Source organism: Chenopodium album, chromosome 17 (genome assembly GCF_948465745.1).
Source record: "Chenopodium album chromosome 17, dcCheAlbu1.1, whole genome shotgun sequence".
Lineage (NCBI taxonomy): Eukaryota > Viridiplantae > Streptophyta > Magnoliopsida > Caryophyllales > Amaranthaceae > Chenopodium > Chenopodium album.
In genome coordinates this window covers 10158782-10180238 of record NC_137850.1, presented here as the reverse complement: position 1 = coordinate 10180238, position 21457 = coordinate 10158782, and the positions used below count along the sequence as shown (strand labels likewise).

The 21457-nt window shown below is 39.5% G+C and overlaps 4 protein-coding genes and 1 pseudogene across 5 annotated transcripts; all 5 read right to left on the bottom strand.

Annotated features, from left to right (window-relative positions):
* Positions 1–334: 334 nt before the first annotated feature.
* Positions 335–4849, bottom strand: LOC145588639 (arogenate dehydratase 2-like; annotated as a pseudogene).
* Positions 4850–8440: 3591 nt separating this feature from the next.
* LOC145588638 (uncharacterized) lies at positions 8441–9106 on the bottom strand. Its single transcript, XM_081645254.1, has 2 exons — positions 8839–9106; positions 8441–8739 (listed from the first exon to the last, which is right to left on the bottom strand). Exons 1-2 carry the CDS (start codon positions 9104–9106, stop codon positions 8441–8443), a joined length of 567 nt encoding a protein of 188 aa, XP_081501380.1.
* Positions 9107–9270: 164 nt separating this feature from the next.
* LOC145588636 (uncharacterized) lies at positions 9271–9735 on the bottom strand. The gene has a single exon (XM_081645253.1). The coding sequence runs from the start codon at positions 9733–9735 to the stop codon at positions 9271–9273; it is 465 nt and encodes a 154-aa protein (XP_081501379.1).
* A 7747-nt stretch (positions 9736–17482) lies between these two features.
* On the bottom strand, positions 17483–20165 carry LOC145587577 (protein FAR1-RELATED SEQUENCE 6-like). Of its 2 annotated transcripts, XR_014101312.1 has the most exons (4): positions 20120–20165; positions 18184–19390; positions 17956–18018; positions 17483–17877 (listed from the first exon to the last, which is right to left on the bottom strand). XR_014101312.1 is itself a non-coding variant. In XM_081644308.1 (3 exons), the coding sequence occupies exon 2, from the start codon at positions 19303–19305 to the stop codon at positions 18193–18195; it is 1113 nt and encodes a 370-aa protein (XP_081500434.1). In that variant the 5' UTR covers positions 19306–19390; positions 20120–20165; the 3' UTR covers positions 17483–18018; positions 18184–18192. The 2 variants fall into 2 exon arrangements, 1 of the variants encoding a protein (XP_081500434.1); XM_081644308.1 differs by having other exon boundaries at positions 17483–18018.
* A 204-nt stretch (positions 20166–20369) lies between these two features.
* On the bottom strand, positions 20370–21002 carry LOC145588635 (protein FAR-RED IMPAIRED RESPONSE 1-like). The gene has a single exon (XM_081645252.1). It carries the CDS (start codon positions 21000–21002, stop codon positions 20370–20372), a length of 633 nt encoding a protein of 210 aa, XP_081501378.1.
* Positions 21003–21457: the final 455 nt, after the last annotated feature.

The window sequence follows — 21457 nt, the reverse complement described above, 5'->3', positions numbered from 1 at the left end:
TCTTTGATCATAAATCAAATTTCTAAAAGATAGAAAGTAAGGAGTGAAAGCTTGACCCCTTACCAAACATATTTAGAAACACTTACTAATCAACTAGAAAAGGTAGAATACACATATCTACCTAGAGAGGAAAATCAATTCACTGATGCCTTGGCAAGACTAGCCTCAATGGTTAGAATTCCTACGGAAATCGAGCAAATGCCTTTAACAATAGAAAAGAGGCATAAACCAGCTTATGTTCAAGCTATAGAAGATGATGAAGTAGTCCAAGAAGAAGAACCTTACATGAAATTAGTTAAAAGAGACCTTTCTCTCATATTCCCCAAAGAACTACCTAAATATTTCTGACAGCATTTTGTGCAGCTTTATCTTCCGTTGATGCTTCAAAATCCAAATAGAAAAGATAGTTGAAGCACTTGAAAAACAACAATCTTCAGCTTGATGTTTTTGAAGGTGCCGCAGTATGAGAACATGTGATAAGTATAAGGTAATGTTACTGTATATACTATAGTGATCCACTTTTGCTAGCTCGATTTGGATGACTTTCAATCTGATTGAAAGATCAATGCAAAAAATTGTGTTACAACATGATTTTAGTATAATTAACGCTAGTCAGTAGTTAAGACACATTGGTAGATGGGAATCCACACCTTTGTGAGGTTGATTTGCCTCAAAGAAAATGCACCAAGTGCTTGAAATAGTGCCCAGGACCCTCATCTAGTGCAAAAACAATACTTGTCTAGTTGTCTGACAGGCATATTTATCAAACCTCATCATGTCTAAATTATGTTACATAGTTTCTTTTTAGCATCAAGAATCGAGTGATGTTATTAGAATAATCCTGTAGAAGAAATCAAGTGACAAATAGGTCTCGAGTTACTTAGGGTACTTTTCATAGAGGCTCATCCTAATTCAAAGCATTAATATATACACCTGAATGTTTTCAGCTAGTACATTTAGTCCATAGATTTTTGCACCTGTGGCACTAGCAACTGGACCTGCATCTTTGAGCTGATGGTTTGCAATATACTACAAATAAAACAATATATACAGCATTAGAGTCACATTTTATATGTTTTAAGCCATTAGGATGCACTAATTCAGTTAGATTGCTTGCCTAGCTGAGGCAGAGGCACCTATGCCTCATAATGATTAATTCACTAGAGTTGTCAACTTTGATGGCAATAAAACATTAGCTTTGCAGCTGTTATAAGGTTATTAATTCGTTGGACTGAAAGTTTCACATACTTTAGGCGACAAAAAAGGTACTTCCCATCTGTTGGACCTAGCTAAGGTGACCTTCCATCAGTCATCAAGTTAAAAACTATAAATCAATATTCCATCCATTAAACAACCACCTTGTTCAACCCTTAATAATAAAAATAATGTTTTAAAAAACTATCGGACCAATTCTATCAGTTGGGTTGCTCTCACACTTTTCTCATTAATCAAACTAGTCTCACACTTTCCTCAATCATCACAAATAGTATATTTGATAATTACCGAAATAAAAGGAGTAAGGAAAAAGGACAAAAAATCTTAAACAAGCTAAAGCAAAAACTTACTTGTGCTGAACCAGCAGTGTCATCAGCAACTTCTCTAATTAATCCAGACTTGGTCAATGTATTCTCACATTGAGCAAGAGCCTACACCTACATTATACATTTTTTTGAATTAAATTGACGCAAATATCATATTTAAGAAAGACATGGATTAGTATAAGATCTAAATACCTGTGGATGGCTTAACACTCGTTTCAAGTCTTCAAGTTTTACACCATGATTGGCTACTAAGCAATGCCGGATAACAACTTTTATTTCACTGACTATATGAAGCCTATGCCGCAACATAAGATCATAATTCTTATGGATGCTACCCCCTAGAGGATTCTCAATAGGTAAAACAGCTCGATCAACAAGCCCTTTCTCAACAGCCTGTAGCAAAAAATGCAGAACTCAGACAAATACAAATGTTATGGACTTTTGGTATTACACAATAACTCTATGTCTTAAAATAAGGAAGATATAGAGAAATTATTCTGCAACCGCTCTAAACTTTTTGACATCGCTTTTTAGAAATATATTTTGATTATGCATGACAGAATTTCAATCAACGCAAGCAAATTGATCATATATGACTGATAACAAGCTAAAGTACTAAGTGCCTAGAAAAATCACAAGATTGAACCTATTTTACTGAAGTATGATAGGTACACACTCTTCCATCTCTAATATCAACATAACACCAGGCCGACCTTCTATAAAGACTCACACCATGGGTGTACACAACCACACCCCCAAAATTAACATAAAGAATTTATTTCTAATAACTCTTAACCCTATGCACAACAACCATCTGCGGCTTCACAGTAGATAAGAAGTTGGTCAGTTTATATGTGAATTAGTCAATTAGAATTTATTTCTAATTTATTTCTTGGTCAGTTTTGATAATGTACTTCGAAAACCGTCTCGAAGTGGTCACAAGGTATAGCTTCACAATTCGGATACGCCTTCTCAGCAGCAAGCTGACCGTATGCACCAAGAACTCCATGTAAATGCAAGTTCGATTCAAAATTTAATCAGAGATTCTAAATTCAAAACACTTGTCTAACCTTAATTTCTTGATCAAGAAACTTCGTTACATATTTAAACAGCATTCTTGTCAAATTTCCCTATAAAATTAACATTATTCGAGTGAAAACCTCTTTAAATAATTTTTATTTTTTAATACAAAGCAGGTTTATAGTTACAAAACCGCATTCTTGTCTAACCTCTTTATTTTTTGATACAAAGCAGGTTTTATAGTTACATACTTAGATTGTTACACCTCTATCTTAGCTTGGGTGAGAATGAGTAGAGACTTAGTTTGTGATAGGACGAAGATGGGTATAAAAATTGTATCCAACACGGCCACATAGAGGTGGTGGAGAAGATGTGATTTTGATATTGTACTCGCTAGCCTCAATGCAATACGAGTATCAATCGAGAAATGGGATATAAGTAAAATGGAAACAAATACAGTACATTCTTTTGTGGTATGCAAGTGACTTTAGAGTTGGGTTTCCAACGAGTTATAGTGGAAACTGGAGAGAAACTGTTTGTCTATCACCCAAGCTCATCAAGGAAAAACAAAAAAAAAAAACAAAAAAAACAGGAATAAAGTTGTTTATGTCTGGATCTGATTACCCGAGAGTCCGAGATCCTGATACTCCTATCGGCAAGCTAAGAACCTACACAATGGACAGAAGTTGGCTAACCCCGGGGTGATCCGGGGATAACCACTCCGATGATAAAGTTAGAATGTGTTTAAGAAAAAGAAGATAAGCAAGAGAGAGAAAGTAGAGAGAGAGAGAGTAACAAATGCTTACCATTAATAGAGCTTAACCTACTATTTATAATGAACTTCATGACAGGTGGCTATGAAGCATGCAAAGCTTTTTTTGCCAAGTGTCAAGCTATTGCTGCCATGTGCCGAGTACCGACAGGCCGATATGTTTGCTTTATGGAACATATCAGCCTATTCAATAGATACGTTGGGTTCATATCCATATTTATTAAGATGTCGGCCCATTTCACACTTCATCCCATACAACTAGCCCCCCAAGTGAGGATGTTTGATTGTAGATCGACGTTCTCACTTTAGGATACTGAACAAACTTTGGATTCTACTTCTCATTTAGGAATCTGGATTTGAATATTCCTATCTCTAAATATGATGATATGTTCATGCTTTCTTTTTCCAAAACTGAAGTGTAATACAAATAGATTTGGTATAATTATAATGTTTCTTGTACTCTTTCGAGCGTTTTTCCGAAATAATGTATTGTAATATTTAGGGTGACTTCTTGAAGGGTGTAATTTAACATTACATTGAAATTTCCTGGTTTGTATACTCTTACCGTTGTATTTAACTTGCGGAGATTGTTATTTGTGGTAATGATAATAAAATGGAATCGAAAAAACTCCGTTTTCCCCCCAAGTGACCTTGTTTGCCGATAGCAGACAAGGTCTATTTGACAAAAAGAGTGGGAGCGAAAAAACTCCGTTCCCCCCCCCCAAGTGACCTTGTTTGCCGATAGCAGACAAGGTCTATTTTACAAAATTACTGGAATCCGATAAGTGGAAGTTGTAGGGCCTTATTTCATTGGGCGGGAAAAATAGGAAATTAGAGACACGTGTCATTCATCCCGCCGTTGCTTTCTAAAACGTTATTTCTATTTCATCCGTTGGATCTCTGAACCGCCTTTCACTTCAACAATTTCTTCAACTTCCCTTTTTAGATCAAAAATTCATTTTCATTTTTTACTTTTTACGTCTTATTTTCCTTCACTTCTCTCCTTCAAGCACTTATTTCACCAACCTTTTCACATTTCTTCCGAAAATTTGTTGGCGTCTTTTCGACATTCTTCACTGTGCAACTTCTCTGCGTTATCTTTGCGGTAGTGAAAGTTTTTTTCGTCACCTTCTTTTCGCTGATCCCCGTTGAAGGTATTTTCAAACTCTAACTCTAATTTTGTATGTTGTTTTTCTTTGCTCGATTTTTGGGTTATTTTCTTTTGTAAATGTCTGAGAACAGCATTGAGGAAGAAGCGCCTGGTCTTAGCACTATTAGGCGTCGTTTAATTAGACAATCTTTAGGCAAAGAAATCGGTAGGGGTTAGGGCAATTCATCATCACTTTCCGATAACATTGACTACCCTTTTGAACCTTTAACCTCCGAGGAGCAAAATCATGCCTATATTCGTCATAGAATTATTGCCCATTGTGAACAAGCTCTTAACCCGAACAATCCTGATATCCCTGCCGACACTGAAATTCTTGACGTTGAACCTGTTAGCGTTCGTTATCATTTACGCAGCCTTGCCGAGTAACGGCATTTTGATCAATACAGCACTAACGTTGACAATATAGGTATAAACACTATGCCGAGAGTGAAACGCATCAGTTATCAGCCTGATGTAGCTGCCCGTGATACCGCTGAGGAAGCCGAATCCAGTAAGAGACCTGGGCAAGGTCAAGTTGTGAGTTCTTCTGAGTCTGATATAGGAACTTCTCCAAACCCACAAAGAAATCAACCCTCTCCTGTGCATGAGTCTACCGTCAACTATGTTCTTAATGACGATGAGACTCAAGAAGGTAGTGTAAATACCGAGAATAGGGAAGATGTGGTCGATATGACCGCATAAGTTATTCAGGAAGAGAGTTTAGATGAGGGATATAACTCTGAAACTGATGGTGCAGAATTCCGACAACCCCTCGTCTTGGCTGCCAATAGCAAAGTTGCAAAGGCTAAAATAAGTGACAACTTTAGAAAAACGCACTTGAGAAAGATTACTGCCTTCGTGCCAAGAAATTTTACAAGCTCCCTGATGGGTATAAGTTGACGATTCCTCCTTCAGGGTCTTCAGTGTTGGATTGCCCTGCCGGTCATGTTGCCATTTATGCCAAGCATTTTGATTTCGACCTTCGTTTTCCTCTCCACCCTTTTGTTGCAAAAATTTTAAAAGCTTGGAATGTGTGCTTAGTGCAGTTAACTCCTCCCACCATTCGTGTCGTTATAGCCATGGTATGGGTTATGTTGTATAGGAATTATCCCTTAACCCTTAATGCATTCAGACGACTGCTTACCCTTGTATACTCAACCCCGTAAATATACCGTCCATCCTAAATTGTCAAGCTGTAAGGGCTGGCAAGATAAGTTTTTCTTCATATCAGTTCCTGAGGATTTTCCTCTCAGGAGAACATTTTTCCAACCTCATCCAAGGTTCGAGTCTATTCCCGAGAGAGATCTCGGCAAACATGAGCTCAAAGCTGTCAATCACTTTGACGTTCTGGAATCTGATAATGGTGACGGTAGAGTCCGTCTTAACCCTAAGGTGTGGGTGCCGAATGTGAGTTATATTCTCGGCAACGCTCCTTTATCTCATGTCGACCTTTGCTGGACCAATAGTCATGGTATTAATTCATTAATTTTTTTTAATTTTGCACCTTTGTATTTCTTATTTTATCATATGTATTTAACTTTGTTTTAGGAAAAGATTTGGATTTAACTTCACGTTTTTTGTTTTTCAAAATTTTAGGTATTGATAAGTTGGACAACAAATAACTTGGGTTGTCAGCTGACGGAAAGAAGGTCATAAAGCGCTGCCTAAAAGCTTCTAAGCCTTCATACGATACTCTTGCTGCATATTGTAGCCGTGCTCCTGTCGTCAGTGCTAAGAGAAAGGCTGAAAGTATGGCCGACGACAACGCTAAAAAGAGGAAGCTGACATCCCTTACCAACCGGCGAGGTGGCGGTGTTAAGAATAACAGCCTAAGACAACCTGAAGGGCGTGCCGCTAAGAAAAATAAGGCTGAAAGCAAAGAGATTCCTCCTTCTCCTAGGATACAAGTGAAAAAGGTGGTTCAAAGCTCTGAACCAATCGTTAAGAAGGTAGTAGATGGAGTAGAGATTGAAGATCTCACCAATACTCTTGAATCTCCCCGTCCAACTCAGCCTAACACTTCCGGTCAGCCGAAAGCATTAGTAGCTCCTACCACTGCCGGCGGTTCTGACACAAGCATTCCCGGCCTCATCTATCGGTCTAATCAATGGATTGAGCGTCCTAACGAAAGGTTTCAGGAAGCAGTGATTAAAGGGTTTTCTGTCCCAGCCGGCCATTCTAGAGACCGGTGGCAACCTGACATCGATGCTTGTCGGAATGAGTCGATGATTACTGATGACCCAATGCAGGGTGGGACTCTTGGTTACCAGCTTCTAAGCAACCTGACCCTCCCGGTGGATAGACTTGCTGGTCCCATTGGCCCCCTTGCTGCCATGCATATGCATAATATGATGAAGGTATTCAACTTACGTTTTCATCATTATAATTTAAATTTTTTTATTATATTTATTACTTTTATCACTGGAATGCTAACTTGCCTTTCACCTTATCCACCCCCAGGCCGTTATGTCTGGCACTGAGCTTGTTGAGATGTACCGATACTATCAAGAGCAGCATCATCAAGCTTCTGTTAAGCAGAGCGCACTTCAAACGGCCTTAGACAATGCTGATAAGGCCTCAAAAAATCTGAAAGAAGCCAAGCAGAGAGATGATCTTGAGATGTCAACTCTCAGGGACAAAGCTTCCAAAGTGGAGGGTCTTGAGCTGGAAGTTCAACAGCTTAAGACTTAAATTGCCGAGAAGAACCAAGCCATTGAGCGTCTTCCTACCCTTGAGAGGGATCTCAATGACGCCAAGGTTATCATCCATAACCTTGAAGGCAAGGTTCAGAAGTTGGAAGCCGACAAGCCTGGAGTCCGACAAAGAGCAGTTAGTCGCTATCTGGCATCTCAGGAATTTTGTATACGGCTTCAAGACCGCTTTGACGGAGGATGGACTGCTGCCTAGAGATGCATTGCCCATGCTGCCGGTTGGAAGAGAGAGGACTGGGTTAAAGTTGAAAAGGCTTTCAACGAGGAAGCTTATAAGATTCCTTCCGGCTTCGAGGAACAAAAGTTCTCGGACGAAGATCTTTTTAACCTGGCGCCGAGTGCTGATGACGGCCCTAAAGATCCTAGCATCTTGAACTCCCCAGTGCCTGAAGATACACAAGCTTGAAGGGGCAGGCAGTCATCACCGACATCCTCTGGTGGGTCTTGCATAATTGGGCCTTATCAGTTATAATTTGGATATGTAATCTTTTGTTTTGTTCAAAACTATTTTTTGACAATGCTGTTTTATCGGCATATACCCTTTTTTGCGGTGATGCCTGTCGATTGTCATCTTTAGTTATTGTGTACTTATTGTATTATTCTCTAACATTTCATATTTAGCAATCATGTCATTTCTAATTATCGGCTATTCCTGTTTTTACCACTTCAAGTTTTAACTTGCTAACATCTGAACTTTGTAAAAATTAAGTCACGTCAGCGTCGAATTTTGTAAAAATTTAGCCATATCAACTTCCTATTTAAAGCAATCTTATCAACCATTAGCCCTTTATATTACCTTTTTCATCTAATTCCTTTTATCTCTACCTCCTGCCCCCCTAGTGCATATAGTTGAATACCAAATATATACACTAGGTCGGAAATGATGTTGCTGGTTCAGAGTACAATATCGGTCACCTACTGCTGTACTTTCATAGCCAGTTAGGTACCCTCTCGGCAGTCATTTATCCAGGCTATGCCTCTTGTCGGCATATACCCGAATTGATTTTGCCGGTATTATATTTTGAACCAGCAACCTCGCGAGTTAATGATTACAACTGATCAGGTTGTAAGTGCATTAACTTCACGGAAGCGGTTTTGAGTTGTCCGTCCCACTTAACGGTGGTCTGTTAAGTAGAGGATGCCTACTTCCAACAAATTTTCTGGCAACTTTGTTTATATTTATCATTGATATTGCTTGTACTGATATCAGCTTCATCGTTTACAAAAGGATTTTACATTACTTTACTTACATATAGTATTTTTTAAGTACCGCCGTATTCCATACATTTTTCAATGGTTTTCCATCCATTGTTTCCAAGTAGTAAGATCCTTGCATTTCCATATCTCTAATCCGATATGGCCCTTCCCAGTTCGCTTTCAACTTTCCGTCTTCATTCCCCTTTCCTGTTGCTACTGTTCTTCGCAAAACCAGATCCCCTTTACACAAAGGGCGATAAGCAACCCGTCTGGTATAAGCTCTTGACATTCTATCCTTGCAGGCAGCTGATTTAACTGCTGCTTTCTCCCGTATTTCTGGCAGGAAATCTAGTTGTTGTCGTAACAACAAATCATTTTGATCTTCACAGTAATGCTAAATTCTGAATGTCGGCAACCCTACCACTGCTGGCACCACTGCCTCTGTACCAAACACCAATATGAAGGGTGACTCCCCTGTTGCTTCTCTAACCGTTGTTCCGTTTGCCCAAAGAATTTCTGGTATCAAATCAGCCCACAAACCCTTCGCATTTTCAATTTTCTTTTTAATTGCCGCTATGATTTGTTTATTCGTTGCCTCTGCCTGGCCGTTTGACTGCGGATGGCATATTGCTGCATATGCGAATTTTACTTTATACATTGCCAAAAGATCTTTGACCGGTTTATAATCAAACTCTGACCCATGGTCAAAGACCATTGTCATCGGCAACCCAAATCAGGTGAAAATACTTTTCCAGATAAACTTTTTCACTTCTGACGCTGTTATCTTTGCTACCGGCTCTGCCTCTATCCACTTTGTAAAGTAATCCACCCCTACTATGAGAAATTTTCTTCCTCCCGTCGCTGAAGGAAACGGCCCTACTATATCCATCCCCTTCTCATTGCTTCTCGTGATAGGGCTCTTGCGCCGAGATGATTGCCACAAGCGCCCTCATGTATTTCTTCAATCAATCTGGCTGACTCAAAATCCGTTATGCATCTTTGTAATGGTAATGAAAATCCTCTTTTATATAACTGCCCCTGATGCATAATGAACCACACACTATCTTTTCGCAACTTCTTAGACTCCCCCTTACCAAGTGGCAACGCTCCATATAGGAGATATGCTAATATTCCATCAAACCACTGGGTGTCGTTACTAATACACAACACCTTCTCTGATTCTTCATCTATACTCTTTTGCCTCAAGATCTCCACCATGACTGTTCTTTCCAAGTCATTAAAGCTTGAACTGGCCAATCTTGCCAATACATCGGCCTGTGCATTCTGTACTCTAGGTACCAATCTGATTTCAAAATACTGCAACTGTGCCGTTAACTGCTTCATCTTTTCAAGTTATCTTATCATTGTTGGTTCTCGTGTTTCATATTCTCCGGTATACTGACTGGACACTAACTGAGAACCAGTTGTTAGAACCAGCCGTTTTTCCTCCACCGCTATTGACAACTGTACTCCGGCTATTGCGGCTTCATACTCAGCTTCATTGTTGGTGGCCTTGAACTTAAACTTCATTGCATACTCAAAAATTTTGCCATCAGGAGCCGTTATCACAATTCCTGCCCCTGATCCTGTTTACGTTGCGGAACCGTCAACTGATACCTGCCAAGTTCCCAACTCTTCCTCTTCATCACTATATGAGGTTTCAACAATAAAATCCGACAGGGCCTAAGCCTTGATTGATGTTCTGGGCTTATAATGTATCTCATACTCTGACAACTCAACTGCCCATGTTAATAATTGGCCCAATGTATCCATCTTATGCAACGATTTTTCCAGTGGATAGAACATCTATAGGGTGAGCATCAAAATACAGCCTCAACTTCCTTGTCGCCATCACCACTGCCAACGCCATTTTTTCTATCACTGGATACCTGCGCTCAGCCGCATTCAGCACATGACTAACAAAGTATATCGGCATCTGCTATTTCTTCCTTTCCACTAACAACACTGCTGCAGTTGTTTTTGGCGAAGCCGAGATGTAATGTTGTAACAATTCTCCCCTCCCCGGTCTTGCTACCGTCAGAAGAGATTTCAGGTGGTTTCTCACCAATTCCAGTGCATCACTTTGTTCCTTTCCCCATTCAAATGTTTTATTCTTCCTTAAAACCATAAAAACGGTAAAGCCTTATCAGCTGACTTGCTGATAAACCTAGTTAACCCTGCCATTCTGCCAGTCAAACTTTGAATATCTCAAATAGTTTTCGGTTGTTTCATCTCCAATACCGCATTCACCTTATCAGGATTTGCATCTATTCCCCGTTCACTGACCATGAAGCCTAAAAACTTCCCTGACCGAACTCCAAACACACACTTCTCTGGGTTTAACTTCATCTGATATCTTCGTAACGTCTCGAATGTTTCCCTTAAATCTTCTATGTGATCCTCTTTTTCCTTACTCTTCACAATCGTATCATCCACATATACCTCTACATTTCGCCCCTTTTGCTTTTCGAAGATCTTATCTACTAACTTTTGGTATGTTGCCCCTGCATTCTTCAACCCAAACAGCATCGCCTTATAACAATACACACCAGCATCTGTTATAAAGGTCGTTTTCACCCTGTCTGCCTTATGAAAACTGACTTGATGATATCCCGAGAACGCATCCAAGAAACTGAGCATAGCATGGCCGGAAGTAGAGTCCACCAACCTGTCTATCCGGGGCAATGGATAACAATATTTGGGACAGGCTTTGTTCAAATCGGTGAAGTCTACACACATTCGCCACTTTCCCGTCTGCTTTCTTACCATTACAACATTCGCCAACCATTCTGGATATGTGCAAGGTTCAGTAAACCCCGCTGCTAAGAGCTTATTAACCTCAACTTGTATGGCTTCTATTTTTTCAGTTGAGAAGTTACGCTTCTTTTGCCTTATCGGTCTGAACTTTCTATCTACATTCAACTTATGCTCCATTACCTCTGGATGTATTCCCGGCATTTCACTCGCCGAAAACGCAAAAACATCTGCATTCTCACGCAACAGACTTATCAAATGACATCTCATATCCACATATATGTCTGCCCCAACTTTAACCATCCTACTCGAATCACCTGGTTGCAACTCAACCTGCACAGTTTCTCCACCCGGTGACGGCCTCGGGATCTCTTTTGGCCTTGCATCAAAGTTTCTCATAGCCAAATCCTGTGTCGTTGGCTCTTTTTCTTTTCTTGGATTATTCGGTATCAGACCATTCCCAACCGGATTCTTCAAAGCTGTTACATAACAAGACTTTGCCATTACCTGGCCTCCATGGACCTTTTCAACAGCTCCCAAATTCAACACATAAGATATCGTGAGATGATAAGTTGACACTACTGCCTGCACATCATGGACTATCGGTCTACCGATAATTGCGTTGTAAGCCGACGGCACATCAACCACCAGGAACTCTGCCATCACATCTCTCGCTTTCGACCCATCACCCAGTCTGACTGGTAGCACTATACTTCCTTCCGACCTCACTGTTGACCCATTGAACCCAATAACCGGATAAGACACTGGTGTCAGATATTGCCTTCCTATTTTCATTTCATTGAAAGCCTTCATAAACAGAACATTCGCCGAGCTGCCCCCATCAACCAGAACCCTCTTGATATCGGCCCCGTTTATCTTCGTTATCAGAACTAACGGATCATCATGTGGGAAAACAATTCCCCTAGCATCTTCTTCTGTAAACACCACGTCAGGAATTGAAGCTGGCCGAGGACGACTGTCAACATCTAAGGCATACACCAAATGACGATGTTCAGACAAGTGCTTTTTAGCTCCACTGATTGTTCCTCCATGCACTGGTCCTCCCGTTATCACATCTACTCTTCCTGTTGATAACGGTGGCATTCCTCCATCCCCTTGTCGAACTACTCCACCTTGTGGTCTTTCCGGTCTTGCTTCTAATTGTTGCCTTTCAATCTGCCGAGATGGTGGCTGACTTCCTCCTGCACTCAGCCGGTACTAAGTCAAGTGCCCTTTCCTTATCAACTCTTCAATATTATCTTTCAACTGCGTACACTCCTCAGTATAATGACCCACATCTCTATGAAACATACAATACTTCTTGACATCTCTCGACCTTGCCTTCATCGGAATTGGCCTTGTCCATCCTTCTCTATTCTGATTCACCAAATAAATTGCTGCTCTAGGTGTATTTAAAGGTGTATACCAACTGTACCGCATTGGTGGATTTGCAGCCCTAACCTCTTGCCGATTTCCTCCCTACCCAGGGTCGAAGTTCTCGGCCTTCCACTTCCGGAGGCTGCGCCCTCAAGTTGATACTGCCCCTTACCAGCAGTCACATTCTTATTACTTGTCTTCATCAGCTCTTCACTCTTAATGTAATCATGAGCTTTGTTAAAAGCAGCTGCCAATGTCGGCAAATTTTTTCTTGTGAGGTAACGCTTAAAGTCGGAGTCATTTAGACCGTTTATCAAAGCCATAACAACTATCTCTTGCTGCAACTTTGGAATTGTATTTGCTTCATTATTGAATCGTCTAATAAAATCTCTTAAGGATTCATCCGGCCTTTGCTCCACCACCATCAACTTTCCTGAAGTTCTTTGCAGCACACTGTTGCTGACATACTGCCCCACAACATCTCGGTCATCTTGATTTTTTCCATTGGTTGATCCAAGATGCTCTGTGCAAACGGTGATGCTCTTCACTGAACCACAGTTTGCATTGCTTGCCCCTCATCCCGAGAACTTCTCTGCTGCTGAGTTCTTGTGCTGACGGTGTGACTTGAGGATTGATCTTCTGTCCGCCGTGACGTGGTATGTGTTCTTACCGGCGACTCATTTCGGCGATGCCTTGGTGAGTTTTTTGCTTGATTGTGTTGCTCACCCTGATTTATTAACGGTGCCCCTCTTCCAGCTTGAGCCGTTTCGGCCTCCTTCCTTTTCCTACTCATTGCACTCATCACCCTGGCTGCTATCTCCAAATCTTCTGGGGTGAACTCAGCCATAGGGTCTACTACTGCCTCCGGCTGTCTTGGCGGAGTTGACGGCATATGGTATAGATTATCTTCCAAGGTATGGGTTTCATATTCTATTTGAATCTCAGGTTGTGTTGTCACCGGTTGATTTATTACTCTACTAACCACATGTGTTCCATTATTTCCAGCCATAATTATTACTATTTTTATATGTGAGGTTCTTAGGCGATAGAAGTGATCACTCCCCCTCCTTCTAGCGCCAAATTTTTTCTGTCTGGATCCGATTACCCGAGAGTCCGAGATCCTAATACTCCTATCGGCAAGCTGAGAACCTACACAATGGACAGAAGTTGGCTAACCCCGGGGGTGATCCGGGGATAACCACTCCGATGATAAAGTTAGAATGTGTTTAAGAAAAAGAAGATAAGAAAGAGAGAGAAAGTAGAGAGAGAGAGTAATAAATGCTTACCATTAATAGAGCTTAACCTACTATTTGAAATGAACCTCATGACAGGTGGCTATGAAGCATGCAAAGCTTTTTTTGCCAAGTGTCAAGCTATTGCTGCCACGTGCCGAGTACCGACAGGCCGATATGTCTGCTTTATGGAACATATCAGCCTATTCAATAGATACGTTGGGTTCATATCCATATTTATTAAGATGTCGGCCCATTTCACACTTCATCCCATACAAAAGTTGCTCAAAATTAGCTCAATTTCAAACCATAAAAGTTAGACAACGTTTATGAGAAACCAATATCATGTCATCCTTATAAAACATATCATATAAAATCAGTTTACTTGGTCACTATAAGTTAATGACTATTTTAAGGACAACCCCAAAGTTAAGATTTCTATGAGTTAATTAATAATTGGGACCATTTAAAAAAGAATATCCACATTTGGGACTAATAACATCAAGTTTTCCTAATTTGTATGTTTTGAACGATGAAAATACGTAATGATTAGTTATAGGGATAGAGATAAGGATAAGATTCGCATACCCTATAAAAATAAAAGACAATCAATATTTTACCTTTAATGAAAAAAAAAGAGAATAGTAAGGTTATTTATGTGACTATCATTCATCCCAAATTTGTTCCCTTTCTATATCATAATCAATATTTTATTCTTACCCATTCAATATTTTCCTATCCTTATCCCTTATTTATTTTAATACCAAACGCCCCATTAATGAAAAGGAAGAGAGAATGAGAGAGGCTTAATAAGGGGCGCACCCCCATTCATCTCAGAGATGAACGTTTGGTGTTTATCTCGGGGGTTTATTCGTCATTTCGCAATTATGACTAAGGGTATAATTGGAATATTAAAGTTAACAGAAGGTGACTCAGAAACGGCTGTTTTTATTGAACGTTATCCTCGACCAAAGTAGACTAATGGAAACCTAGGAGAGAGAATGTGACATACGAAATGTTGATGTTCATTCATGGTGATAGTTGAGATAAAAGAGGCGAGTGTAGAGGTGGATCGAGAACGAAGGGGGTTGTTACCAGAAGGGGGTTGTTGCTGTATGGTCTCCGAGCAAGTTAGGTGGGTCTTCGTGTTGGTAACCTGGAAACGTGGTCGATATCTTTGTATTTGATGACTGGCTGTAAGTATTAATTGCGTTTGTTATATTTAATTCACATTTTAACGTTCTAGCCTTTTAATAATTAGTCCCGACTGAGTGTTGTTGAGCTTGCTTATCTGTTTGTCGAAGCTCAACGAATGTCCTGCATGAATTGAATGTTCCTAAATTATGAATTGAATTGTGCTAATTAACCAATTGATTGTCCCGCTAATTAATGAATTGATTGTTTACTGAGTTATGTTGAGGTTGTTAAGTAGAAGCGACTGAGTTATGCTGAGCTTCCTAATATGCTTATAGAATCAATCGATTGTCCTACAATTTGAACAATTGAATGTTGGTTAATTAGGAATTGAATTTGGCAAATTTAAATTTAACAATTGAATTTTGCTACCAATTGATTGTCCTGCTAATCAATGAATTGATTGTATGAATATGTGTTGCTATACTGCTAATTATGCAATTGATTGTTATTTTGATTAGTATGTATTTTCTTTGCATAAATGGTTACTTTGTATTAATGTTATTGAGTTATGCCTGACTTTGCCTATCTGAGCATCTTCACCTTGCAGTATGTGTCCAGGTTTTAGGACCCTTGTTCTTTTTTTTGAAGAAACATTGAATCTGACTATATAGGAAAATAGTCAATATAGTTGCCTTGTGACCAGTCATATTCTTTAATCTAATTTATGAATCTTTGCGAGGGAATTTTAGGTAACATCTTCTGATTTTCATGCTTGAGTTGATTTTGTTTGCAATTCATCGTACAATGTCAGATGAAGTGTTGGGGATTCTATTTTGAAATTCCTGGTTCTTTGGTTCATTGGTTTACATTCCTGGGTGAAGGCATTGTGCTATTTTAACTAGGAAAACTGAGCTCTACCTTTTGAATTAAAGTAGATGTGATCCGAATCATCAAGTTAAATTATTTGTTTCCATTCCGATTGAAAACGATTTCCAATGCACATTCGACAAAACCCATTTGATGCAATAATAAAGTTGATCATTCACCATATGATGCAATAATGAAGTCGATAATTAAACCACACAATCTTAATAACCTTACATAAATTAAAAAGAAGCTCATACAAGCTTCACTTAAACATTACATAAACATGGTTACCATGGACTACCCATGATAATACCTTAATTAATACGCAATAATAGAAAGTCAAAAGGATGCTACTAATTGAACGAGTTCCTTGTTAATACAGACCAAAGTGCATACAAATTACATAAGAAAAAAAGGTGATACAATCCAACCAACACAAACACCAAGGCAACCCAACACATACTCAGGCTCCATCCTCATCAGCTGCTCCCTCCCCGTCAGATGCAATCGCCGCATCACCTTCGCCATCCACACCAGTAGCTCCCTCCTCGTCCTTTGCACGGGGTTCATCAGCTGCTCCGTCCTCATCTTCTTTAGGTGTCGGCTGTGTGAAAGTAATAATTGCATTAATTAATGTAAGTACAGAAATCCATACAATTGATAACAGGTAATAATTGTAATTTGAATTTTACTAGCCAATTACCTTCATTGTGCCTAAGAGCCTCATTGGGAAGTCTTGTGTCATCGTGACCAGCAACTCATCTGGTTTGACTTCTTTCTCGTCCCATATCACAGCAAGCCCACCCATCAACCCAACACTCTCATCCAAAGTCCAATTGAACTCATAGTCAATTGAATTAAAAATTTCTTTAAATGACTTACGATAGACTCTTGCCTCAACAATTATGAATATGATAGGCTTGTGAACAGCGATAATTTTCTAGACATTGGACTTAAATGAGGGACGAGTAACGCCACGGGCATTCCACATAACAATGGAAGAACCTAGACGAAAGGCATTTTCACCTACTTCATACTTTAACTCAAGGCTAACGTCAGTGTACCTTATGAAAGGATTGACACGAAACCTTCCAACACATGCTATTACATCAAGCTCACTAATCTTCTCATGCAAATAAAAAATCTGAAAACCATCAGAGTAGCATGCAAATTCTGATTTAACCTTCCTAATAGTAAGTGGGTAAATAGGTCCCTCAATATTGATAATTGGAGTGGGGTCAACAATTTTCTCAAGAAATTTTGGAATTAAATGGAATAATTTCGTGCATTTATCTTTTTTTTTTCTTATTTTGTGCATTTATCTTGCACGATCTTTAAGTGGACGACATTTACAATCAATCATAAATAGATAATGAGCATATAAACCCATTAATATCCTCAAATTATCTAGTTTTACCTTTAAAATTTTTATTTTAAAAGCATTCAGAAAGTACAAACTGAGTTGGACTTGTTCTGTTTAAGTGACCCGCAAATTAAGCAAGGCCCAACTTAAAGTAGGAATATAATCTTAATGCTAAATACGCTTGCAAAAGAGGGGGCCCCTTATTGAAGATCCAAAATATAAAATTCTCCCTCACGAACCTTATGAATTCGAATACAAGGTCGCCCAATTTGGTAATCATTAAAGTCACAAATAAGAAGCAAATTGTGTACTGCCAGATAGACATAGACCAATTTTACACTTAACATTAAGTATGTTCAAATTACACATGACAGGCAATCATTCAGATTAGGACCCCAATTTGGGTAACCTTGTTACCAGGATTGGTGACTACAAAATACGACACCAAAATGCTTACTAATTATACAAAAGGTTATACTGTAATCATAATTCCCTAATCATAATTCCTTAATCTCAATCTAAATAGGATGAATTACATCAAGCAATAAAGATCTGAATGAATCAGAATGCAAATGAATCACCAAAAGTTTCTCATCACAATAGTTTCTCGTCACCTAAAGTTTCTCATCACATATCAAACTGCATCGACCATCCTTCACCTGACATGTTCGCCTCAAAATCTTCACACCAACCATCTGGCTCTGTTGTTGGCTCTAGGAACTCGGTGTATGGGTTGTCCTTTTTCTTCCTTTTCACCTGAAAGAAAACCTTGATTACAACATATCGTAAAATAGCAACATCATATCAACACATGAGAAAAAACTTAACGAATACCGGCAACTTAGTAGCTGCGCCTGTAACATCAGCACCCTCTGCTGGAGCTTTCTTTTTTGATGCCTATAGGAGACAGAAATTACATTCAGAACAAGGGAGATGACAGATGATATTAGGAGAATACGAAAAGATCAATTCTTATTTTTTTTTTAAAAAAATGATTAAATTATCAAAGGGGTATTGGTACTTAATCTTCAATTATGGCTCATGAGACAGAAAACTTTTCACCTTTGCTTTTCATGTATTGTATCCTAGCTCAACCCGTGTCTTGTTCCTAGAGCCCTTAGGCCGACCACGAGGCCTCTTTTGAGTAATTGGATCTCGGACAACAAATCTTGAGCTGGTTGAAGCTTCGTTTTGTGCATTGTTGGGATTTGTTCCGGTGTCCGATACATTGCATGGCTTAGACATTGGAGTACCTCCAGCTTCAGGGGGCTGATTTGATGATCCTTTATGAGAGCTAGGATCCATATTACTAGGTACCACTTCCGGAATATTTTTCTCCAAGTGAAGTGCACGACGTACTCTGACTTCGGTGCGCAATTTGAGAACTGCTTCTCTAACAACCACAATTGTATCCTCATCTACATTGGAAGCTTCATTACACAAGGCCTCGAGGTCAGGAAACAGCTTGTTGTAGCCAATGCCTTCCGCGGTTTGACTTGGGTCATGATATGCCACTTTTACACGTGTGTGCCTCCGCATCACATCTTTGCGCCACCGATCAAGTACATATTTCGATGGTATTTCCTTCACCAAATTTTCATCAAAAACTCTAATGATATGCTTGAAAATAATCCCATCCTTTTCAAATTTCCTGCAATCACATGTTATGTCTTTGGTAACGGGATTAAATACCAGAGAGTACAACCTCCGATAATCAGTGATTATTTCTTCATTTGATCCTTCCGGAACAATCCATACTCGATCTGAAAGCAGATAGTGAATTTCAACGTCACTTATCACAGTCTCAGATTTAGGAACTACGTACAACATTCTAGCACATTCTCTTTGCACTTCTTGGAACCTCGCATCAGTGTAAATTTGTTGGAAGTATCTCTCTGCTCTAAACCCACTCACAAGCCGTCTTATGTATTTTGCATCCCTTGCATCTGCATCGGTCTCATCACCAACCCTCTTCTTCATTGCAGCTGAGTACTTTTCGGGGAACTCGCACAACCTTGTTTTACGGGTGACAAACCCATCAAAAAACCTGTTGATGCTCTCAACCCTCTGCGTAGTTTTCATACCGGCCCAAAAGAACTCCTTCATCCAAGCTGGCACCCACATGTGTCTCTCTACAAACAATTCTTGAAGCCATTCATTGTCCTCCAAACCATACTTCTTCATTGCTTCACACCATCAGGTCTGGAATTCTCCGGTAGTGAAACTATCGTAAACAATATTCTTCAACGGGCTCTTGAAATCATTGTACCTGTTTGCTTCAAAGTGTTACTGACCTCCATACACATGTAGCCTTAAATACATATAGCAATTTTTTCAAGGACCAGGAGTTTACAAAAATGCTCAGCAGTCAAATGTAGAAAAATAGGCATTATTCACTTATACTAAAGCACTGAATATATCTAATCAGTTCAAGATCAGCAACATACAAGTTAGCCATAAAATTATTTAAGACACATAAAAAATGTCATATCAGATAAAGTTAAATTTCAGAAGACTTCAGAATCAGGATATGGATATGCCGTGAATCAATATAATACCCTACTCCTACAAAAAAACCTCATCCTCATTTTACACCAGAGCATTGCTCCCAAAGCCTCATATAGAGCTACACTCCCTCTGTTTAAGCTTATAAAGATAGACATGTTGTGCCATCTAAATGGCCATCTCATATACACCTAAATGGCAACAAATATTATCAATTACACCATAGCAGGTACTAACTCTCTTGATACATAGCAGGTATCAATTATAACACCATTTCACTGACAAATATGGCAACATCATACTGCACACAACACAACAAAAATAATAGCAGAAAACTTAAATGGCAACAAACATGCCAATATGATATTGCAAACAACACAACAAAACAACCACAAAACAGGTGAAGATTCTTCAGAACAAAACAAAAAGAAATCTGAAAAGTTTCATTATAAAAACAAAAACAATTTTAATAAAACCAATCTAGAAAACTTACATGGCACACCTCCCAAGTTTGTCAGGAAATTTCCGGAGAATATGCCATATGCACCATCGATGGCGTCTATTAGGCATGACTTCAACTAATGGCTTCCTCATAGCAGGGGCTTGGTCAGTTAGGATGGCAAGAGGGGCTTTATTGCCCATGCACAACAGCCATTGTTTAAATAACCACCGAAAAGTATCACAATCTTCATGAGAAACTAGGGCACAACCTAATAAGATCGACTGGCCATGGTGATTGACTCCTACAAAATTAGCAAATGGTAGCTCATACTCATTTGTGAGATACGTGGCATCAAAGAAACGACGTCACCGAAGTCTTCATAAGCTACACGGCTCCGAGCATCAACCCACATGACGTCCTTTAAACGACCTTTATCGTCCAACCTATGTGCATGGTAAAAATTCTGATTATCGGCTTGCATGGAATCAAAGTAAGCCATCATGGCTTGAGCATCTCCACCGGCCATCTTAAGCCGCCGTTGTTTGTACACCTCATGCTGCATATCCTTCACATTAGGCAAATTAGGATTTTCCGTGCCTAAACATCGACGTATTACACTCACAGGTACACCAACCTCATAATAATTCACCAACCGCTTGCGAACAGTGGAGGTCATCTTCTTCATACGGTACTCTTTCACTAAATTTGCCATACTTGGACATAGATCATGATTATGCTCCAACTCCACTCTTTGCAACACCCAAAGCCCTTCACGATTCACACTTCCATATACCCTAGCTTTACAATAACATTTTTTAGATTTCCTTTTCCCACGTGATAGCTCTGCCTCCCCTATTACACCATTCACATTTCCTCCACAACCGCCAACATCCATTTGCTTCGCCCTTTTCTTAGCCTCCCGCTTCGCCCTCATATCTGGTGCACCATAACATTCACACTTCCAAGTGATTCCCTTTCTCTCTTTACTAGTAGTATATGATCCTTGAACCCGGCTAACCCCAAAGCCACACTCCTCAGCATATAGTTTGTAATAACACTCAAAATCCTTCCATCCTTTAAAAACCATTCCGACCTTTGGAGGTTCAATAGAGGTGACTTCAATCACATCATTTGTTGACACTGTTGTATTTAAGGTCTCTACACTCTCAACTGGGGAACCTTGATGGTTTTGACTACAAGAGTTGTCATTGATACATGGTAAAGGAGAATTGTATTCAACGGTCTGTGAGAGGGATATATTATCCAAGTTCTCTTCATCCAAAGTAATATTGCCTTCATTTTCATTATCATCTACACCTATCTCCATCAACGTACCAATCTCATCACACCCCACCCCTCCTAAGGGACTAAATCTGTCTGCATCCATTT

Coding starts and splice junctions, on each gene's coding strand:
- LOC145588638 (XM_081645254.1), bottom strand. CDS start 9,106: ATGGTCTTTGACCATGGGTCAGAGTTTGATTATAAACCGGTCAAAGAT. Junction 8,740..8,838: donor ACCCTTCATATTGGTGTTTG/GTACAGAGGCAG, acceptor GACAACAACTAG/ATTTCCTGCCAGAAATACGG.
- LOC145588636 (XM_081645253.1), bottom strand. CDS start 9,735: ATGAAGCAGTTAACGGCACAGTTGCAGTATTTTGAAATCAGATTGGTA.
- LOC145588635 (XM_081645252.1), bottom strand. CDS start 21,002: ATGAGGGCGAAGCGGGAGGCTAAGAAAAGGGCGAAGCAAATGGATGTT.
- LOC145587577 (XM_081644308.1), bottom strand. CDS start 19,305: ATGAAGAAGTATGGTTTGGAGGACAATGAATGGCTTCAAGAATTGTTT.